General features: G+C 44.9%; 1 protein-coding gene across 2 annotated transcripts; it reads right to left on the reverse strand.

Annotated features, from left to right (window-relative positions):
* Positions 1 to 2247: 2247 nt before the first annotated feature.
* CCDC50 (coiled-coil domain containing 50) lies at positions 2248 to 17494 on the reverse strand. Of its 2 annotated transcripts, none has more exons than XM_032962001.2 (10): positions 17191 to 17494; positions 16508 to 16570; positions 15920 to 16037; positions 15254 to 15347; positions 11989 to 12061; positions 9563 to 9660; positions 8975 to 9040; positions 5998 to 6479; positions 4847 to 4944; positions 2248 to 3030 (listed from the first exon to the last, which is right to left on the reverse strand). In XM_032962001.2, exons 1-10 carry the CDS (start codon positions 17471 to 17473, stop codon positions 3011 to 3013), a joined length of 1395 nt encoding a protein of 464 aa, XP_032817892.2. In that variant the 5' UTR covers positions 17474 to 17494; the 3' UTR covers positions 2248 to 3010. The 2 variants fall into 2 exon arrangements, with proteins under 2 accessions (XP_032817892.2, XP_032817891.2); XM_032962000.2 differs by having other exon boundaries at positions 2248 to 2941; positions 17191 to 17492.
* Between the last annotated feature and the right edge of the window lie 828 nt (positions 17495 to 18322).

Consider the following 18322-nt stretch of genomic DNA (forward strand, 5'->3'; position numbering starts at 1 on the left):
TTGCAGCTCCGTTTTCAATGGATGCAAAAGAAGTGGAGTCTGCAATTAGAACTGATCGAAATTCAGTGTGATGATTCTCTGAAGAATCAGCATCAGCTTCTCTCCCTACCTGACTTTTACCGGAGCTTGGAAAAGGCCAAGTTTCCTCTGATGAGACGCCATGCAAAACGAATGACGAGTCTCAACATATATCTGAGCAGACATTCTCTCTGTTAACGCTGAACAAAAGCAGACTGAGAACCAGAACGATCGACAGCCATCTCAGTCACATCCTTCGCATCTCAACCACCAAACTTAATCCTGACCTGCCAGCTATCTTTCAGACCAAAGCACAGCATCACTGCTCCCACTGAGCGCAACATTCTTCCCATTACAGGCGAGTTAAAAATACACACAGTTTTCATTTGTTAAGCCCAATTACATAATAAATTCAGTCAATTAAAGTTGATGACATTTTTTTAACAAACGTTAGTTGATGTGTTAACAAGCCCAATAATTTGTGTAATAAGCTTGAAATATCCACATCCCCTATTTCTCTTCTTGTCTCTCCCTTCATACAGGACAATGAAGGGGGATCAGCACCCTAAGAACCAATCTGAGGCTGTCACTGAGAGAATGACCTGCCAACCTTTTTGTAAAAAATAAAATGAAAATCTACTAATGGAGAGCTATGATGGAGGCTTTTTTCTTCAAACATGTTCAATTATCAAACGTAATTTACCTGCATTTGATTGATTTTGCCAATATTAGTGCATGAGAAGTGAGGCAGTAAACCTCACGTCTTGTGAGTGGCCCAGTCCTTTATATATTTTTCTGTATGTGGCCCTCGGGAAAAAAAGTTTGGACACCCCTGGCCTGGTTGATTATGATCTCCAAAGATTGCTAAAATTTGAAGTGTGAAATTTGACAGACACACAGCGAGAAAACAAACTTACATCCTCAGACACAAAGAGAAAGAAAACAACTTACATCCTCCCCGTAGAGGTGGTTCAAACTTTATATAAAGCTTTCGTGACTGCAGGAATTACTCTTTGGTTCTTTCGGTAAAGTCACGTAGAAAGAAAATAAATTAAATAATAGAATACGTTTCGATTGCAACACAAGCATCCATCATCGGGTAGAATGTTTTTTTTTTCTAAAAAAAAAATCTCAAACGGCCTATTTCTCTCTCTCTAAAATTCACCAGGCTCTCATAGGGCCATTCAATCTTTCTCTCCCTCGGTCGCTTCGGGGGGGATTCATTGACATGCCAATTTCTCTGCTCCAGCAGCTGCCCCAGCAGACCCACCTCTCTCTCTGCCCACCCCTCCCCCCCTCTCTATTTAAGGCCTCGACAGAGGCATTGGGTCTCTGTGTCTATGTTGCATGTCTCTCTCTGCTTGTCTCCGTGTCTGTGTTTTGTCTCTCTCTCAAATCGAGTCCTACCTGATGCCGGTTGATTGTGTTGCAATCGAAACGTATATTATTTAATTTATTTTCCTTCTACGTGACTTTACCGGAAGAACCAAAGAGTAATTCCTGCAGTCACGAAAGCTTCATATCAAGTTTGGATATACAACTACATTGTGTAAAATACCGATATATATTCAAAAGGTCCAATTAGCACAGTTCACTACATACGGTGCGAAATAAGTTCATCATGTATACTACATACAGGTCATGCCGCGAAAAAGAATGGCGGACTTTAATGCACGTTCCACTGAGAAGTGGCAAGCAGTGTCGTCTTCGTATTGGCCTGTGGAGAAGTTCCTGCCTTCTCAAAGTCCAGTGCTTTTTTGTTGAATTACTAAATCTTTTACCTTACAATAATGCCCATAGGCTTAGTTTGGGCCTTAAAGGAAAATCAATAAATGCAATGGCATACATTAAATAATTTAATTATTTATGTTTTGCCACTTTCAATTTCTGTAATGGTTGTTTTTTCACCAATTTAAATTTGCTTCATTGCTGTACTTGTGGTTTATGCTACTACTTGTCATTTTGCTGACCCAGGTCACTCTTGAAAATTAAATTCATCCCGGTCTCCTGAACCCTTCCCAGGTTAAATAAAACAGAGTTTGCTCTTTCTTATATACTGTATCGCCAAGTTTTGACGTGCTCTCTGCTAATGACTGATTTACGATGTCAGCATTGGGATACCCACCCCAAAATGATTCCGCACCACACAGCCCAACCACAAGAAATGCATCACCTCTGCTTTACACTCGCTTCTGAACACGCACACAAAAAACACCAATCACAAGCTCGTGGAAAAAAGCGCATGATATTTTGGCTGTTATGTTGTCTAAAAATAAAAGGCATCGTTATTTTACAATCAATACAATATCCTATTGAAGCGTAAAAAATAAGGCAAGAAAAACTGACATCACAGATAAGACACTGGCCATCCTGTGCGGGTGTCCACACAATGAGAATGCTGGTCAAATGCGCGCACGCCACACTTACACACTGGCAAAGGTGTGGTCCACTAAACACAGAACACGTAACACTGCCGTGACGATCAAGCGCCAGCACGAGGGACGGTGTGACCAATTGTGGCACAGCTCGCGATGGTTCCATGCAATTGCTGCACAGAACATTCACTAGAAATATAAACAAGACGGTGTTTATCACACTCGCACACTATGCGCACGAGTAATACTGCTGGTAAAGCTGAGCACTATGGTGTTTACTTTGCTGAGCGTGGGAAACTCGGAGGCCTCTCACTGCTGCTTGCAGTTTTCTTTCTTGCTCCGACTTTGGTCTTCACCCTCTCCTGTTAGCACTCTTCCTGCCCTCTCCCACCTCTGCCCTTGATCTCTTGTATCCCAGGCAGCTGCCCCTTCTGGTTCCACCGGCTGGCTCCCATGAATGTCATCTCTCGACCAGCTCCGGTTGACGTGATGTTCATCGCTGGCTGTGTGTGCGGGTGGGCTGCCAATAGGATGGCCTTGTGTTCGGTCTACAAGGGACACAGCCAAGTATTTCAAATTTGTTTAACCAGGTGATGACTCAAGAGACTGCGATTGTCTCATTTGAAGAGTGACTGACCTGGGTCACCAAAATGACAAAAGAAATAACAAAAAACAAAGCACAACAATGAGGCAAATATAAATCAGAGCAAAAACCACCAAATATACAGGTTGTTTAAAAAAGATGGACCCGATTTGAAATCGCTATAGCTCTGCAACCACGAACCACCCATGAATGAAACTCTTACCACTTTTTGGTTCTATTGGGTAAAGTCACGTAGGTGACTAGGTGACCCAATAGAACCAAAGAGTATGGATCCTAGCAGTCACGAAAGCTTTAAATCTCTTACCACTTGAAAGGGCGGGGCATAGAGTTTCAAATGATTACCGCTAGATGCCTCTCCCAGCGCATAAGCAGCCCCTAGCCTCAGTCATTTGCAAGATGGTGACCCCGGCAACACAAGGGGCGTTTTGCGTTCTGCAGTTCAGCAAGACTGAATCCGTAATTGTGGTGCAGCGTGCGTTTCAACGGCATTTTGGCATTGATCCGCCAATGTCAAAGAGCATTCGTCATTGGTACCGACAATTTGAGGAAACAGGCTGTTTATGTAAGGGCAAGAGCACAGGGCGACCACGCACCTCAGAAAACGTGAGATGAGAGGCATTTGGGACGAATTCAACTATCGTCTCGATGTTGTTCGTACAGCAGGTGGAGGGCACATAGAGCATTTATAAAATGGTTAGTAAAACTTGACAACTTATTAAACTGTTTGTAACTTTTAGTGTAATTGTAACAGGTTGCCATCGTAAAATATACTGCTTTGAAATTGGGTCCATCTTTTAGAAACATCCTAAACCAGAGACCACCAAATACAAGAAAATGAGCAGACAATCGCCTGCACACTTTCCACATAAAAACATTAAATAAAGTCTTCTTACACAACCCATCGCCACACGGCTTAAATGGGAATGCATAATATCAGCAGTATTGATTCAAGACAAGCAAACCGGGAACAGGTTTTAACATTCAGTGTCTCATTAGTAGTCAAGCTTGCTTAAATCAATGCTCTTGAACTGCCAATCCTACAGGCAAGGATGCTTTGTTTACGATTTGGATCCTAGTTCAACACAAAATAATATAACACAACTCATGGTAAAGCCCAGGGTGGATTGTAGGCAGGCTATCCTGGATTTTTCAAACCTACGTAGATGTTCCATCAAAGGGGTCCAAGTTTTGCAAGCATAGATAAGCGAGGACATAACTATGGCTGAGAAGACACAGAGCTTCGGATGGAGCGATAGGCCAGGTAGCTTCTACACATTGTTATGCAGCTGATAGAAAGGTGCCGCTCATCTGATTCGGAGTGAGACCTCCGCTGCCAAACCGGAGTTTGCCATAAGCACACTGGCTAGGTACAAAAACGTCTCCACTCTCCCCACAACTACCCCATCACTCTTGAGGAGCGAAGGGGGTGAAGCATTCGATGACACAAAATACCTAGGCACGTGCTTATTTTTGTGGGGCTTATGGCAAGACAGAGACGGACACACATATGCAGTCACAAAGGCAAAGTTCCCTCCTTTAGCCTTTAACAGACTGTTGAGGCAAGTGCTGTTTGCGAGCATCAATTAAGGCCAGCACCGCACACGAGGGCGTAAGTGGCCAGCATTGCACCCGGCCGCCTTTATCTCCCAAATATGATGTAAATAGACTGCACCAGGTAGTCATTTTAGGCTGAGTTGATCTATAGGAGGCCCAGGACCAGTTCAGATATTCGTCATCGATGGTCGTTGTAAGCAGGCACGAAACTCGGGTGGCCGGGTTAGTTGCAGTGCGCTCACGACACAAACACAATGCACAGGCATGCACACAGCTACACACACACGAAACGTACCGTGCGAGGGAGGCGCGGCAGGGCGGGGCGGCCTCTTCATTGGTCGCTTATCAAACGTCGGGTCCAGCTCCTCCGCAATGTTCTTCGGCGGAGGTGGCCTGCAGAGCCACAATAATTATGCCAATGTTCATGTTTTGTTGAAATCCAGATTGCCTCTTAAGAGGAAATCATCAAAAATGTCCTGCTTAAATTAAGCGTTGAAACGGTGCTCAACAACTGTTTAAAGCTCTGAGCTAAAAATATAAATTACACATGCATATGGCAGAGATGAGTCTATCCACAGGAAAAGCACTGGGTTTCCCATCAACATTATCAACCATGACCTATCCACTGATAAATGAAGGCACTCAGGCTGTCATAATCTCTTACGGTATTACGATTAGACAATCCATCTAGGTGCAGCACATGAGCTAATCGTATTGCTCCATCTCCGTAGTGGACATCATTTGGGCACTGCTCCATTTGGCAGCTACTCCGTCTCTAGTCTTGACCACCAACCAGCATCCCATATCGTGATTTGTTTTTCCCAAGCCAATTTTTATTAAGGCAATAAGATGCATCTAACTTGCATTGATTCTCCAATCCACGTTTTTGTTTCTCAGTGTAATTCCAAGCATGTAGTGCTCCATGCTTCCTTGTATGTCTGTGTACTTGTCAGTTTCTTTTTAATTTTCCTTGTCAATATCCATGTTTATGATTCAAGTCATAGCAGGTGATATCCACACGTATTAGCTCCGCAATATTGCTTATAGCCTTAAATTGCTTTTTTAGGGGTGGTTACACAAATTTCTTAGAAAGAACTTTGGAAAATGTATGATAGAGAGGGGGGGGGGGAGTTCCAGAGTGGAGAAGGGCAAGGAATAAGCCAAAAGAAGTGTTGTGACCTGCAGTGTGGTGGTTGACCACTGTGGATGAGAATAAACAATCGGTCTGGTAGACCAAGCCAACATTGCAGGAATCATTGTGAGAAGCTCACGGAAACAGTAACCATGGTATTATTGACAAATAAGTGATTGAGGCCACAACTGGTTGCCAGAGTGAATTTGTGAGACCTGGGGGAGCGGGGTAGCAGGGCGAGAAGCAGCAGGGAGAGGGGGACCTGAAAGAGGGGAAGCAGAGAGAGGGGGAGCGGGGAGAGGAAGTGCGCTCACCTTGGCGGTCTTCTCTGGGAATCGCCATTGCTTCTCTCATCAGCAGTCCTCGCAGACACAGGCTCTCTCCTCTCCCTTCCCGGGGTTCTCTCCCCGTGCATCTCCCTCCCCCCCTCCCTATACCCCCGTGCCTCCACATGTCTCTCATGATCACTCCCCTTACTCAGATCCCTGTGTCTGTCTCTCAGCCTCTCCTGCTCTCTCCTCTCACCAGTGTCAATCTCCTTCCTCGCCTCTCTCTCCCTTTGCCATTCGATCTCTTTACGCGGGTCACCATGTCTCTCCCTTGCTCGCACCTCCCTCTCTCTTTCCCACTCTTGTCTCTCCCTCCCCGCTTCCCTCTCCCGCACCCACTCGCTCTCCTTTCTTGGGTCTCTGCGTCTCTCTTTCTCCATCTCTCCTTTCTCTCTCGCCCTCACCGATGTCTTCTCTTTTTGTTTGAGACTCTTTAGTTCTTTCTCTTGGATAAACTTGGCGATTTCCTGGGATAGAAACAGAGACACGTGTTTTATAGTGTTCAGTGTATAAACACTGGAGTTGGCCAAACAGCCCAGTATAGGATCCCAGAGCATGGGTAATTGTTGGTGCCGGTCCTGGCAATCATCGCCGCTTGTCTGTGGCTTCCTGCACCTGTGCGAAAACTAAGCGTGTTAAGTTCTACAGCATTTTGAGAAGACAACTACCATGAATGCCGCTGTATAAACAAAATAAACCATGATCATTAATACATACGGCGTAAAAATCTAATTCATAACTTGGTTCTAGATTTGAAGCTTTCGTGACTGCAAGAATTCATACTCTTTGGTTTTATTCGGTTAAGTAACGTAGGTAAAAAACAAATTAAAATTAAATAAAAGAAAAAATTAAAACACGACGTTTAGGAGGCAACACAAGCTTCTGTCTTCAGGTGGAAACAGTCACAGCAAAAAATCGCTGCACCAAGTGGCGAGGCTCTGGGAACCTCGGGCTTAAATACAGGTTAAGGGAGGGAGGGAGGAGCCATGTAGGGGGACCTTGGTGGGGTGAGGGGCTGAGTTAATCCGTATTCTGTTATGTAGAGGGTGCGGGGAGTGGGTCACTGTGTGTGTGCAATAGAAACGGAATAGAAAAAATTAATGATCGGCAAGAATGTGCTGTAAGGTGCGGACTAGAAAATAGTGGAAAAAACAGCTTAAATGTAGTTTAAGGGGGCGGGGGGAGCCATGTAGGGGGACTTTGGTGGGGTGCGGGGCTGAATTAATCCGTCTTTTGTTGTGTAGAGGGTGCGGGGGATGGGTCACTGTGTGTGTGCAATAGAAACGGAAAAAATAGAAAAATTAAAGATCGGCAAGAATGTGCTGTAAGGGGGGAGTAGAAGTAGAGAAAGATGGCAAACTGCCATTCTTAGATGTTCTGTTTGAGAGGTCTGATGGCTCGTTGGGACATTCTGTTTACAGAAAGCCCACCCACACAGATTCCTACTTGAAACCGGATTCCCACCACCACCCGGCTCAAAAGAATTCTCTCATCAAAACGTTATACCATAGGGCTCATTGCATCTTGGACCAACACCAATTGACCAGTGAATTAAAATTGGTACGGCTGGAACCTCAAGAGTAACGGATACTCTGACCGTACCATCCGCCAAGCTGTTTCTCCTACCACACAGAAACAAACACTTGATACTCCGATCAAAACCATCACACTACCATACATAGCAGGCGTTACTAAAAAGATTTCCAAAATTCTAAACAAACACAAGATCCAAGTCCGGTTCAATACAGTACACAAAATTCGTGATCTGATCCCATCCGTAAAGGATGTCATCCCTGACTTACAGTACCCCGGAGTTTACAAATTGAGTTGTACCTGTGGTGATTGCTATATCGGGGAGACGAAACGACATATCTCTGACCGAATTCGCGAGCCCAAATCAGATCTGAAACACGGCAGAACGAATTCATCTGCTGTGGCTGATCATTGTTACAACGCTATGGGTGATCATGAGATTGTCTTCTCCGATACCAAGGTTCTCTGTAAACCTATAGGTCATCACCAGAGATTTGTTCATGAAGCCATTCAGATATACAAACACAGGCATAACGTCAACCGAGAGGATGGTTGCAAATTAAGCAACCACTGGAAAGACGTTTTAAATCATACCAAACGTCAACTAATTTCTAACAGCAATTTCAAGTAGTGGTATGCCAAGCATATTCATTCCGAACTTTCTATTTCCCTTTTTTCTACTCCCCCCTTACAGCACATTCTTGCCAATCTTTAATTTTCCTATTTTTTCCGTTTCTATTGCACACACAGTGACCCATCCCCCGTACCCTCTACACAACAAAAGACGGATTAACTCAGCCACGCACCCCACCAAGGTCCCCCTACATGGCTCCTCCCACCCCCCCCCCCACTTAACCTGCATTTAAGATTTTCTATTTCCACTGTTTTCTACTCCACACCTTACAGCACTTTCTTGCCGATCTTTATTTGTTTCTATTGTTCCGTTTCTATTGCACACACACAGTGACCCCCCCCCCGCACCCTCTACACAACAAAAGACTGATTAACTCAGCCCCTCACCCCACCAAGGTCCCCCTACATGGCTCCCCCCCCTCCCTTAACCTGTATTTAAGCCCGAGGTTCCCAGAGCCTCGCCACTTGGTGCAGCGATTTGTTGCTGACTGTTTCCACCTGGAGACGGAAGCTTGTGTTGCCTCCGAAACGTCGTGTTTAATTTTTTTCTTTTATTTAATTTTAATTTGTTTTTTTACCTACGTGACTTAACCGAATAAAACCAAAGAGTATCATAACTTAGTTCTTTGCCAGTACACGATGGTATACTTAATAATTCTTAAATTGTAAAGCCTAATGAAAATCATTCCAAAAGCAAATTACAGAGAGGATTGTTAAGTTTTCATAAAAGCAAATAGATGCCGATTCACAAATCACACGTGAGGAGATGTGAAGTTGGTCCAGATAACGTGCTCACCTCATCCTGAGCCAATACTGCAGCCCTGAGCCCCGCATCGGCTGCCCGGTGAGCCTTCCATGCTCTCTGGGGAGAAATGCAAACAGGACAAGGCTTGCATTTGCGTAAAGGGATAAAAACAAATAATACACAACCAAGGGATTTCATAAGCAACCAAGGTCTCCTCCAAAAGCTTTTGTAGAAATTGTTGATATTAAAATAAAGAAATAAAACATTACAACCCTTGTAAAAACAGATGTTTAAAACCTGGCCCATTCTTCTTCTTTCGTATGGTGTAGAGCAACTACTACAATTTCACTTTCATGTGGTCAAGCCAGATAACCATGTCAGGAGCCGCAACTCATGATGCCGGCACACAATTGCTTACTCTTCTTCGAATGACATCACAGGACTTTAAACATCCAATGTGAACCAGGTAGCGCAAAGTACATTATGGTTAATATCCAAAGCAGTATTAACCAGGGTGGCCTTCTGGATACAAAGCACAAACACCGCTGCAACAAACAGCGTTCACACTACCGCTAGGCACTTTACCACCTCATCATTTCCAATGAGGCTTCGTCACAGGTTCTCACTCAGCCGCTTCACCTGCTCCTCCTGCTGCTGCAGTCTTCTTGCCAGCTCCGCATCATCAAGCTCAATCTCCTCAGTCATCCCCTCTTCCACAAAGCCCACTTGGTCCCGTACTAGTAAAGCACAGAGACCCACACCACACTAATTTGGTTATTTCAAATTCCCTCGAGATGGAACACTTATTTTTCAAGGGTATCCAGGGTGCAGGGTGTTGTGCACCGCACGCACGCAATTTACACGAACACACTCAAACGGCCATCCACACTTACAATGCAAACACAACACTCAAAAACTTTAAATCTACAAATTATTCAATGAACATGACAGCTAGCCAAACACAACTACATTCATTATTAAATGGTGGAAACTGCCAGTTCATATAGAATGTACTCCAGCTGTAACAGCTGCACATATTATGCAAGTGAGAATTAGGGTCAAGGCACTCATGTCTTCTGCCAGCTGTTGGGGTTTAAAGATGCAACCCTTATTTAAAATTCAAAAATCAAAGTGGTGACCTGTTCAAATGAGCATTGAGGCAGTGCATCTCCCATTTACAGTCAGTGGTGGAAACGCCACTTTCCTATAGCTGGAGCAAGGCCATCCATAGGGCAAACACTGTTGACTTCCCACTATGCGGTACAGGCAGTCTTCACGCTGCTCGTTGAACAGAACTTGGCCCAACAGCCTGTTAAGGCCATACAAACGATCGTTGTCGTTGGGGTGTGTGCGTGTCTTTGTGTGTGTCTGTGTGCCCCATGCGTGTATGCGTGCGTGCAATTGTGGGGACCCACTGCCCTTCTTCTGACAAGCAAGCCAGCAGCAAGACAAGGTAAGTGAATTTAAAACATATTTTTTCTATTTATGTTACCTAATTTAGTTTTATTGACTATACAGTATTTTTTTTACAATATTTATTTTTAATTATTAGTTCAACACTGCTTCCAAATTTGTTGAACTGTAACACATTTCATAACCCTGACCATGTGGGCATTTAAAAACAGTGTATTAGTGTTTCGACTTACAAACTGGTCTCAGGAACGAAACGAGGACTGCCCGTATTTACTACTATATTTACCCAAGAATGTCAGTGCGTAATGTCACTCCACGTCGACCAGCCACCCTCATTAATAATCATGAACAAGTTACATCCTCCACATGGACCCACCTCTCAAAATAATCATGAGTGGGTGACGTCCTCCAAATGGACACCCCCCCCCTCCATTAACGTCACTCCACATAGGGGGGGCGAGGCACCTCCTCCCCCCTCCTCAGTGTAAACTTGTAACCCTCATTACAAAGGCAGAACCCTAATGTCACGCGATCTCCGTAACGCTATTGAGACATAGACGTGAAAAGGACATCATGATGAACAAGGGATTAAAACCTTCAAATGAAATAGGTCTGTGTCACCGCGGCCTTACAAATTGCACACGAATGGATGCAATGAATATCACGTCGTGGCCTGCTTTTCGCTTGCAAGTTTCAGATATACTGCAATACACTCGTCATTGGACGGGCAAAAGGCATGTATATTTTATTGACCCCAGAGGGTTGGTGGACTGAATCAACCCCCCAAACAGAATTCCAACTCGCAACTTTGCAATTGCAAGCTGCTCCCGCTACCACGGAGCCACCCAGCCGGATTTTAAATCAGGGGTGTGCTCAATGATATATACGGATTGATTTACATGGATTCGGAAAAATTAGATTAATGCATAATAATGTGTGTAGGAATGTTATGGTCCATCTTCTTTGGTTCTTTCGGTAAAGTCACGTAGAATGAGAATAAAATAATAAATTGATAAAATAAAATAACACAATAATATTCTCACGACGTTTCGGCCACAACACAAGCGGCCTTCGTGAGAATATTATTGTGTTATTTTATTTTATCAATTTATTATTTTATTCTCATTCTACGTGACTTTACCGAAAGAACCAAAGAAGATGAATCATTGCAGTCACGAAAGCTTTAAATCGAAATTTAATGTTATGGTCATTTTATGCAAATTATACACAACTGCATTAATGGGAGAAAATTATACAAAGACAGATTTTTTTTATGCATTTGTATAATTGTATTGTTACATTTTTTTTAGCAAGGAAAGCCTCAGACTCAAGACTTTTTGAAGAGTGTCCTGATAAGCGTTTGCAGTCGAGGGCGATGATTGCTATTTTCAAATTAAGTTATTTGTGGATAATTTGGCAACTTTGGACCATGACACCAACACAATGGCCTACTCTTATTCGAATGACAACAGGATTCAAGGTGCACTGCAAAGCAGAACGAGTGCATCATGGTTAATACACCCGCAGTATTAACCAGGGTAGCCCGTCGGATTAAAAAAGAAAATCTCCGTAAACGAGTGGCAAAGCGCTCCTGCTCGGCCATGTCAGCGCCCTGACCACTTGTGTGGAGATCAATGCGGGGCCCTTCTCACCTGGGGATGGATGCGCGGCCGAGTCTACGTGGCGACCTCTACGCTCCCCCTCCTGCAGCCTGCGCGCGACCCTCTGCATCCATACACGCACACACGTTTACATCCCAATGTTTATAATGAAGTCTGTCTCACGGTCTCAAAGTTAATTAGCCACATCAAGGTGTTTTAGAAGATCGATCACAACTGTTGTCATAAAAAAAGTAATTTTAATAAAAAATATATGAAATGGCAATGCTGCTTAAGACAACCGTGCATTACGTTTTTTTTTTAGCAAGACTGGTGTTCATGTGAATCAACGCTCATTTCCACTTTAGATCTGTAAAATCTCAGCAGATTGAAAACAAAATATTTCCTGCAGTTATTGTCTACATTTCAAGGGCTGGTCTCTCATCCCACCAGAGCGCAGGGAAGTGCTAGCTGTTCTCCTGTCATCATCATTCGCGATTGACAGCCGAAGACGTTTTAGGAATGAATGTTGAACACCGAGTATCCTAATGGTGCCTTAGCTTGGCTCTGCAAGCCTCAGCCAATAAACACAATGAATACTGAGAATCCTTTAGGCGTTTGACCTTCTGTGCATGATTGCACCATTCGGTAGGTGTACATTGTATGCGGTGAATTCTCAAGTCCATTTTCTTATTTATAGAACTAAAATGTCAGACAATATGAATTAATACATTGGAATTACACAAAGCAATTGACACCCACTACTGGCAGATTAATGCCTATTTGCAGGCCAGGAGTTGTATCACCTTGTGCGCACAAGTACAGTTGCCACTGGAGGTATCCTATCAATGTTTGAGATGTGATGTAAAGTGCTCCGAGACACCCCGGTACATGGGGCACTATATCAAAAACAAATCACGATCATCATTAAAGGTAATATCTGCTGATGTAAGCGTGAGCTTTTAGATCACAACGTCCTGCAAGTTGTTGACGCCTGGGCAAGAGATACAATATTTTAATATTTTCGACAGCAGTGGATCCCAAGCCATTCTGGACCCACAGACCAAGTTAACCCTCAATAAATGTCCGCAGACAATCACACACCAATAACAAACTTGAAAAAATTAAACCTACTCGAAAAGCACCATACATTTGAATTAAAAGCCATAATAGAAAATGATTTAGATGTCAGGTTTCCTCAGCCTTGAATAAGATTAATTCATTAAGCTTATTCAGCTGTCACTGTGCATGTGACTTCACCAGTTGCTGCTTTAGTCACCCTCTCCACCCGGTTTTGCAGTTTGCCTCTGTAGTCTACGGAGACCAGGTAGACGGAGGACGACTTAAGCAACACCTGGTGATGAAGTCACACATGCAGTCGCCCCACAAATAGGTTTTAAAATGTTTTTTTGGCTAATCTGAAAAGATGTACGATGGGCAGTAAAATAGTTGATGTGCTTTGCAGAAATAAATCATAGTATCTGCAATAGTTCAGCGGGACACCTCCCATGGCCTTGATGTCCACCAGTTTCTGTGGACCACAGGTTGGGCACCAATGCTCTACATCGCGGGCTTAGTCTAGTCAAACCTACACGTCTGAATACATCACTATTATTCAATGCATTCACTCAAGCCTCAGCATATACCAAGAGTCCGAGTAGCAAACGGTTTACGCAATTCTATAAATTGGGTACGCCAAGAATCCATACAGGATTTATGCAAGGGGAATTCGTTAATTCCGCCATTACTCACATCCATGAAACACGTTCCCTCACACAAATAAACACACATTATCACAAAGGCAAAGATGCCCAGTATAGCCTTTTACAGGCTTTTGGGGCAAGTGCTGTTAGCGAGCACCTAGTGAAGGCCAGAAAAGTACAATAGAGGATTGGTGGCCAGCACCATGACTGCCTTTGTCTCCCCAGCAGCAATGGTTACACACCACACCAGGTACTCATTTGAGGCCGAGTAAACCTAGGGGAGGGCCCAAGACTGGTTCAGATAATTGTCACTGGTGGTGGCCGCGAGCAGGAATCAAAATAAGGTTGCCGGGTTCATAGCGCAGCACGCTAACCACTACACTATTAGCATAGTGGTTAGTGGTTGGCCATGTACGGTGCGAAAGAAGTTTAACATACATACACAACCACTCCCTACAATATACACAGACATACACACACAGCTAAACTAAAAAAACACAGCCAAACTAGCGGTGGCTGGGCATGCGGGCTACATGACCCAGCCAACGCAGCCTTGCCTGCCGGAGGAGCTCACCGATGGGACCTTGCCCAGATCTTTCAAGGATTTGTGAGTTCCTCACACAATCCAGCCTGGTTAAACCCAGGATGGATCGTAGGCAGGCTAGCCTAAATGTTTCTAACCGGCGAAGATGTTCCATTAGGGGGGTCCACGTTTCGCAAGCGTAGAGAAGGGAGGGAATGACCGTGGCCGAGAAGACCTGAAGCTTAGTGCGGAGCAACAGACCAGGTAGCTTCCACACAGCGTTACGCAACCGATGAAAAGATATTGCCGCTCGACTGATTCGGAGTGAGACCTCTGCTGTTAAACTGGAGCTGGTCATAAGCACACTGCCCAGGTATGGGAAACTCTCCACTCTATCCACAACTGCCCCATCAGCGATTGGGAGTTGTGGGGCTGGAGTGTCCGATGGTACAAAATACCCAGGCAAGTGCTTAGTTTTGGTGGGGCTGATGGTAAGGCCCCATCTAATACAAAAGCATACAAATACTCCCCCGTACAGACACACACTGTCATAAATAGACATAGCCTTATAACACACTCTTAGCGAGCACCTATTAAGGCTAGCATGGCACACAATACAAACACACGAAAAAATGCACTCGCTTACATAAACATTCCCAGGCAAAGTAACACAATTGAATAATACATGCAGACACTTGCACACGCAAAAATGCACAAAAAAATCACAGCCTGACTGAATGCATGGAGCAATAATGTCACAGCAGCCATATTCCATCAGGATTGTTTTCCTGGCAGCTGATTGGCTGATGTAGGGGGAGTGATGACGCAATCCCTAGCAACCACTGACTGGCATCCATCTTTGCGATCTGTCTGGGATACGATAAAGATAATTTAGGTTTCGCACTAAGCGATTTCCGAGCCGATGCAAATTTCTGCCTGTAAATTTTTACACCGAAGGACGAGAGTAAACCTGGGTGGTCCAATGGGACTTTTGGTGGTACAGGGCCTACTCCAGCTGGGGCTTGTGCTCAACACGATCGTAATTTCCCATGTGCTTAGACTGCAGTGTCACCGTATGTTCGCGTGCACCCACCGCATCCTGCCGCTCTCGCTCCCGACGCTCCTCCTCGCGCGCCCGCTCTTCCTGCTGCTGCAGCTCCATGGCAACGTGAGCATCTCGCTCCTCACTGAAAAAACACAGACATCCCCTCAATCAACTGAAAGGCATTCCAAATTTCTCCCTCCTCCCGACTCTCACCCACCCTAATCACACATACATCCACCACCGTCTCTTCTCACTCCTCACACCAACATCCATCTGGCTCTCTCACTTTACTCCACGCATCCTCACAAAGACAAAGATTGCCATTATAGACTTAAACTTTTGAGGCAAGTGCTGTTAGTGAGCACCTATAAAGGCCAGTACGGTATACAAGGGGGTGGGGAGGCCACCACCACGCCTAAACACCTTTGTCTCGCCAATGGCAATGTTTGCATACCTTACGAAGTACTCATTTGAGGCCGATTAGTCCTAAAGAAGACCCAAGACCAGTTCAGATAATCGTCACTGGTTTGGCTGTGAGCGGGAATTGAACTCCGGTCACCGGAGTCATTGCGCAGCACACTATCCACGACATTACAGCTCCCCACACACAGACATCCCTCACTCCACTGCTCTCTCTCTCTCCTCCACCCTCACATACAAACATCGACTGTTCTCTCTCACCCATGTCGGCTCCGCTCGTGTTCCCACACTCACATCGTCAGCCGATTTAGACGTTGCCGCTGCGCTTCCGCTTCCTGCAGCTGTCGCGCCAAACGCACGTCGCCCGCCGCGAGGCGGCTCTTCACCACATTGGAGGCGTAGTGATCCTCAACTGCATGAGAACAGGACACGAGGCTGCTGAGCCACACAAATCACCTCGAGTAACAATAAGTGTTTGCACTATATTACTGTTACTACACTTCTCAGGTTCACATTTGGGGCCGACGATTGTGAGGTCTTCCCAATTAAGGCATTTGCGAGTATTGTTTTAATTTCGGCAACTTTGGACCATCACACGGCACACAATGCTCTGAATCTTCTTCGAATGCAGTCAAGAGATTAAATAAATGTTCACCATGAAGCGGATGGCGCGTAGTATTTCACGGTTAATACACTCCACACTTAACTAGGGTGGCCTGCCAGATTAAAATCGCAAACCTCTAAAAAAACTCTCTTGCCACAAGCACAGATCCATGAATGCACATTTTTGGCGCGATTCGTTTTTAGTGGATTCTATTCGGCCCTGAAATTATAATCTTAATGGATGTATCCAAGTGGATGCGTATCTGCATGCAGACGTACTCTCCTGCTTTTGTAGATGGTGAGCAAGCACTCCATCCTCCAGCACAGAGAATTCTTTCTTTACTGCAACAAAAAACACTAAATTACCGACTCGGACACCATGTATTTGGGGACAATTGTTGAACATGAAAAGGGAAGAGTAAAGTTATTGCTAGATTAGTGTAAACATTTTCAAACCCTTACTATTCACCTGTGAGAAAACCGCCGTTCGCCAGTAAATAGCGATGTCGTCACAGTGCTTGGTGCCAGGCTAGGTGCACATTTAGGCCACGTGGAAAATCGAAGGTTTCTTTGGCAAGAGGTTACGACACAGAACGAAGGCGCTACGAGTTGACTTGCCTGTGCTCCCACTGTGCCATATTGCTGCCTCTTAGTCGCCCGGAGCTCGGATCGTTGTTGTGAACGTCGCTCCTCAGCTCACGGCTGTCATTGGAGAGCGACTGCCTCCTTACAACAGTGGCGGATCTGCGACCGCCTCACAAAATCTAGACTGGTTCAACCAACGATGGGCTCATAGAGGTAGGCCAAGTCTGCACGTTTCACTCCTCACCCCAGCTGATCGCTCGCGTTGTAAACAAACGCGGCCTCCATTTCCGCAGACGGAAGTGGAAGCTAAGTGGGGCGGGGGGGGGATGGAGCTCCGACACTCAGGCGCTCGCCACTATCTCGTCCTATTCTCTCACCTTCCTCCACCCTCGGCAAGTGAGCCTGGTCCACGCTCGCGTCCATGGCCGCCATCCCACTGTCGCCTCCGCCGCCTCCTTTCTCCGCTCCTCTCTCCTTCTGCTTCGGGCGCGGCCGGAAGCGTCGCGTCGCGTCCGGGTTAAGAGCGTCACTTCCTCCCTCTTTGGTTCCTTCAGTAAATTTACGTAGAAAATAAATTACATAATAGAGTACGACGTTTCGATTGTAACACAAGCAATCGTCATCAGGTAGAACTAACATTGAGAGAGACAGACACAACATAGACACACAGAGACCCCAATGCCTCTGTGTCGAGGCCTTAAATAGAGAGAGAGGGGGGGTTGGGCAGAGTTTGTTTATTTATTTTGTTATAGCCCTGTGAGCCATTCGGCTCTTGAATAGGGTGCAACCACAACAAAAAAACACTAACAAGAAAAACATCTTAAAGTGACTATGTGACTGTGCAAACAGAAAATCCATGAAAAAAATCAGCAAAATATTCCTGAAAAAAAGCACCGTACACCAACGCTGTGTGCAAAAAATCCCAGTGGGATGCAAGTCAAACAACAACAACCACAAGAAAACTTAGATTAAGGCCATCAGTCTAACTCCGTACTACAACAAAACAAACATGTCCAAACCAAAAAACGTTTTCGAAATAAAAAAAATTAAGCCATAATTGCAACGTAACAGTGATCACAGGGACTGTGACCGAATTTTTACAATAAACTACATAACTAGCATGTAACACCAAATCCTAGAGCCATAGCTGGCTGCATGAGTTACTCCATAACAACAGAAGCATCAGTCGGAATATCACATTTTTCAATGCACCTTTAAGATCAGCACGCTAAATCAAAATACAGATAATACTTTGCAGCGTCATCCGGAGCGAAACATTTTATTTTATTTTACGCCAATGAATAGCAGTGGCAGCTAGGGGTGTACAACTCCTCTAGAGCAGTTTTGAGACAAGATCTCATTGGTAGGGATTCAAGTTGCAGTTTATTGGCAATAGCATTCCAGACCCTGGGGGCATCAATAGCAGAGAGAGAGAGGTGGGTCTGCTGGGGCAGCTGCTGGAGCAGAGAAATTAGCATGGCAATGAATCCACCCCGAAGCGACCGAGGG

The sequence above is a fragment of the Petromyzon marinus genome, chromosome 28 (genome assembly GCF_048934315.1).
Source record: "Petromyzon marinus isolate PM22_M1 ecotype Great Lakes invasive population chromosome 28, UKy_Petmar_22M1.pri1.0, whole genome shotgun sequence".
Lineage (NCBI taxonomy): Eukaryota > Metazoa > Chordata > Hyperoartia > Petromyzontiformes > Petromyzontidae > Petromyzon > Petromyzon marinus.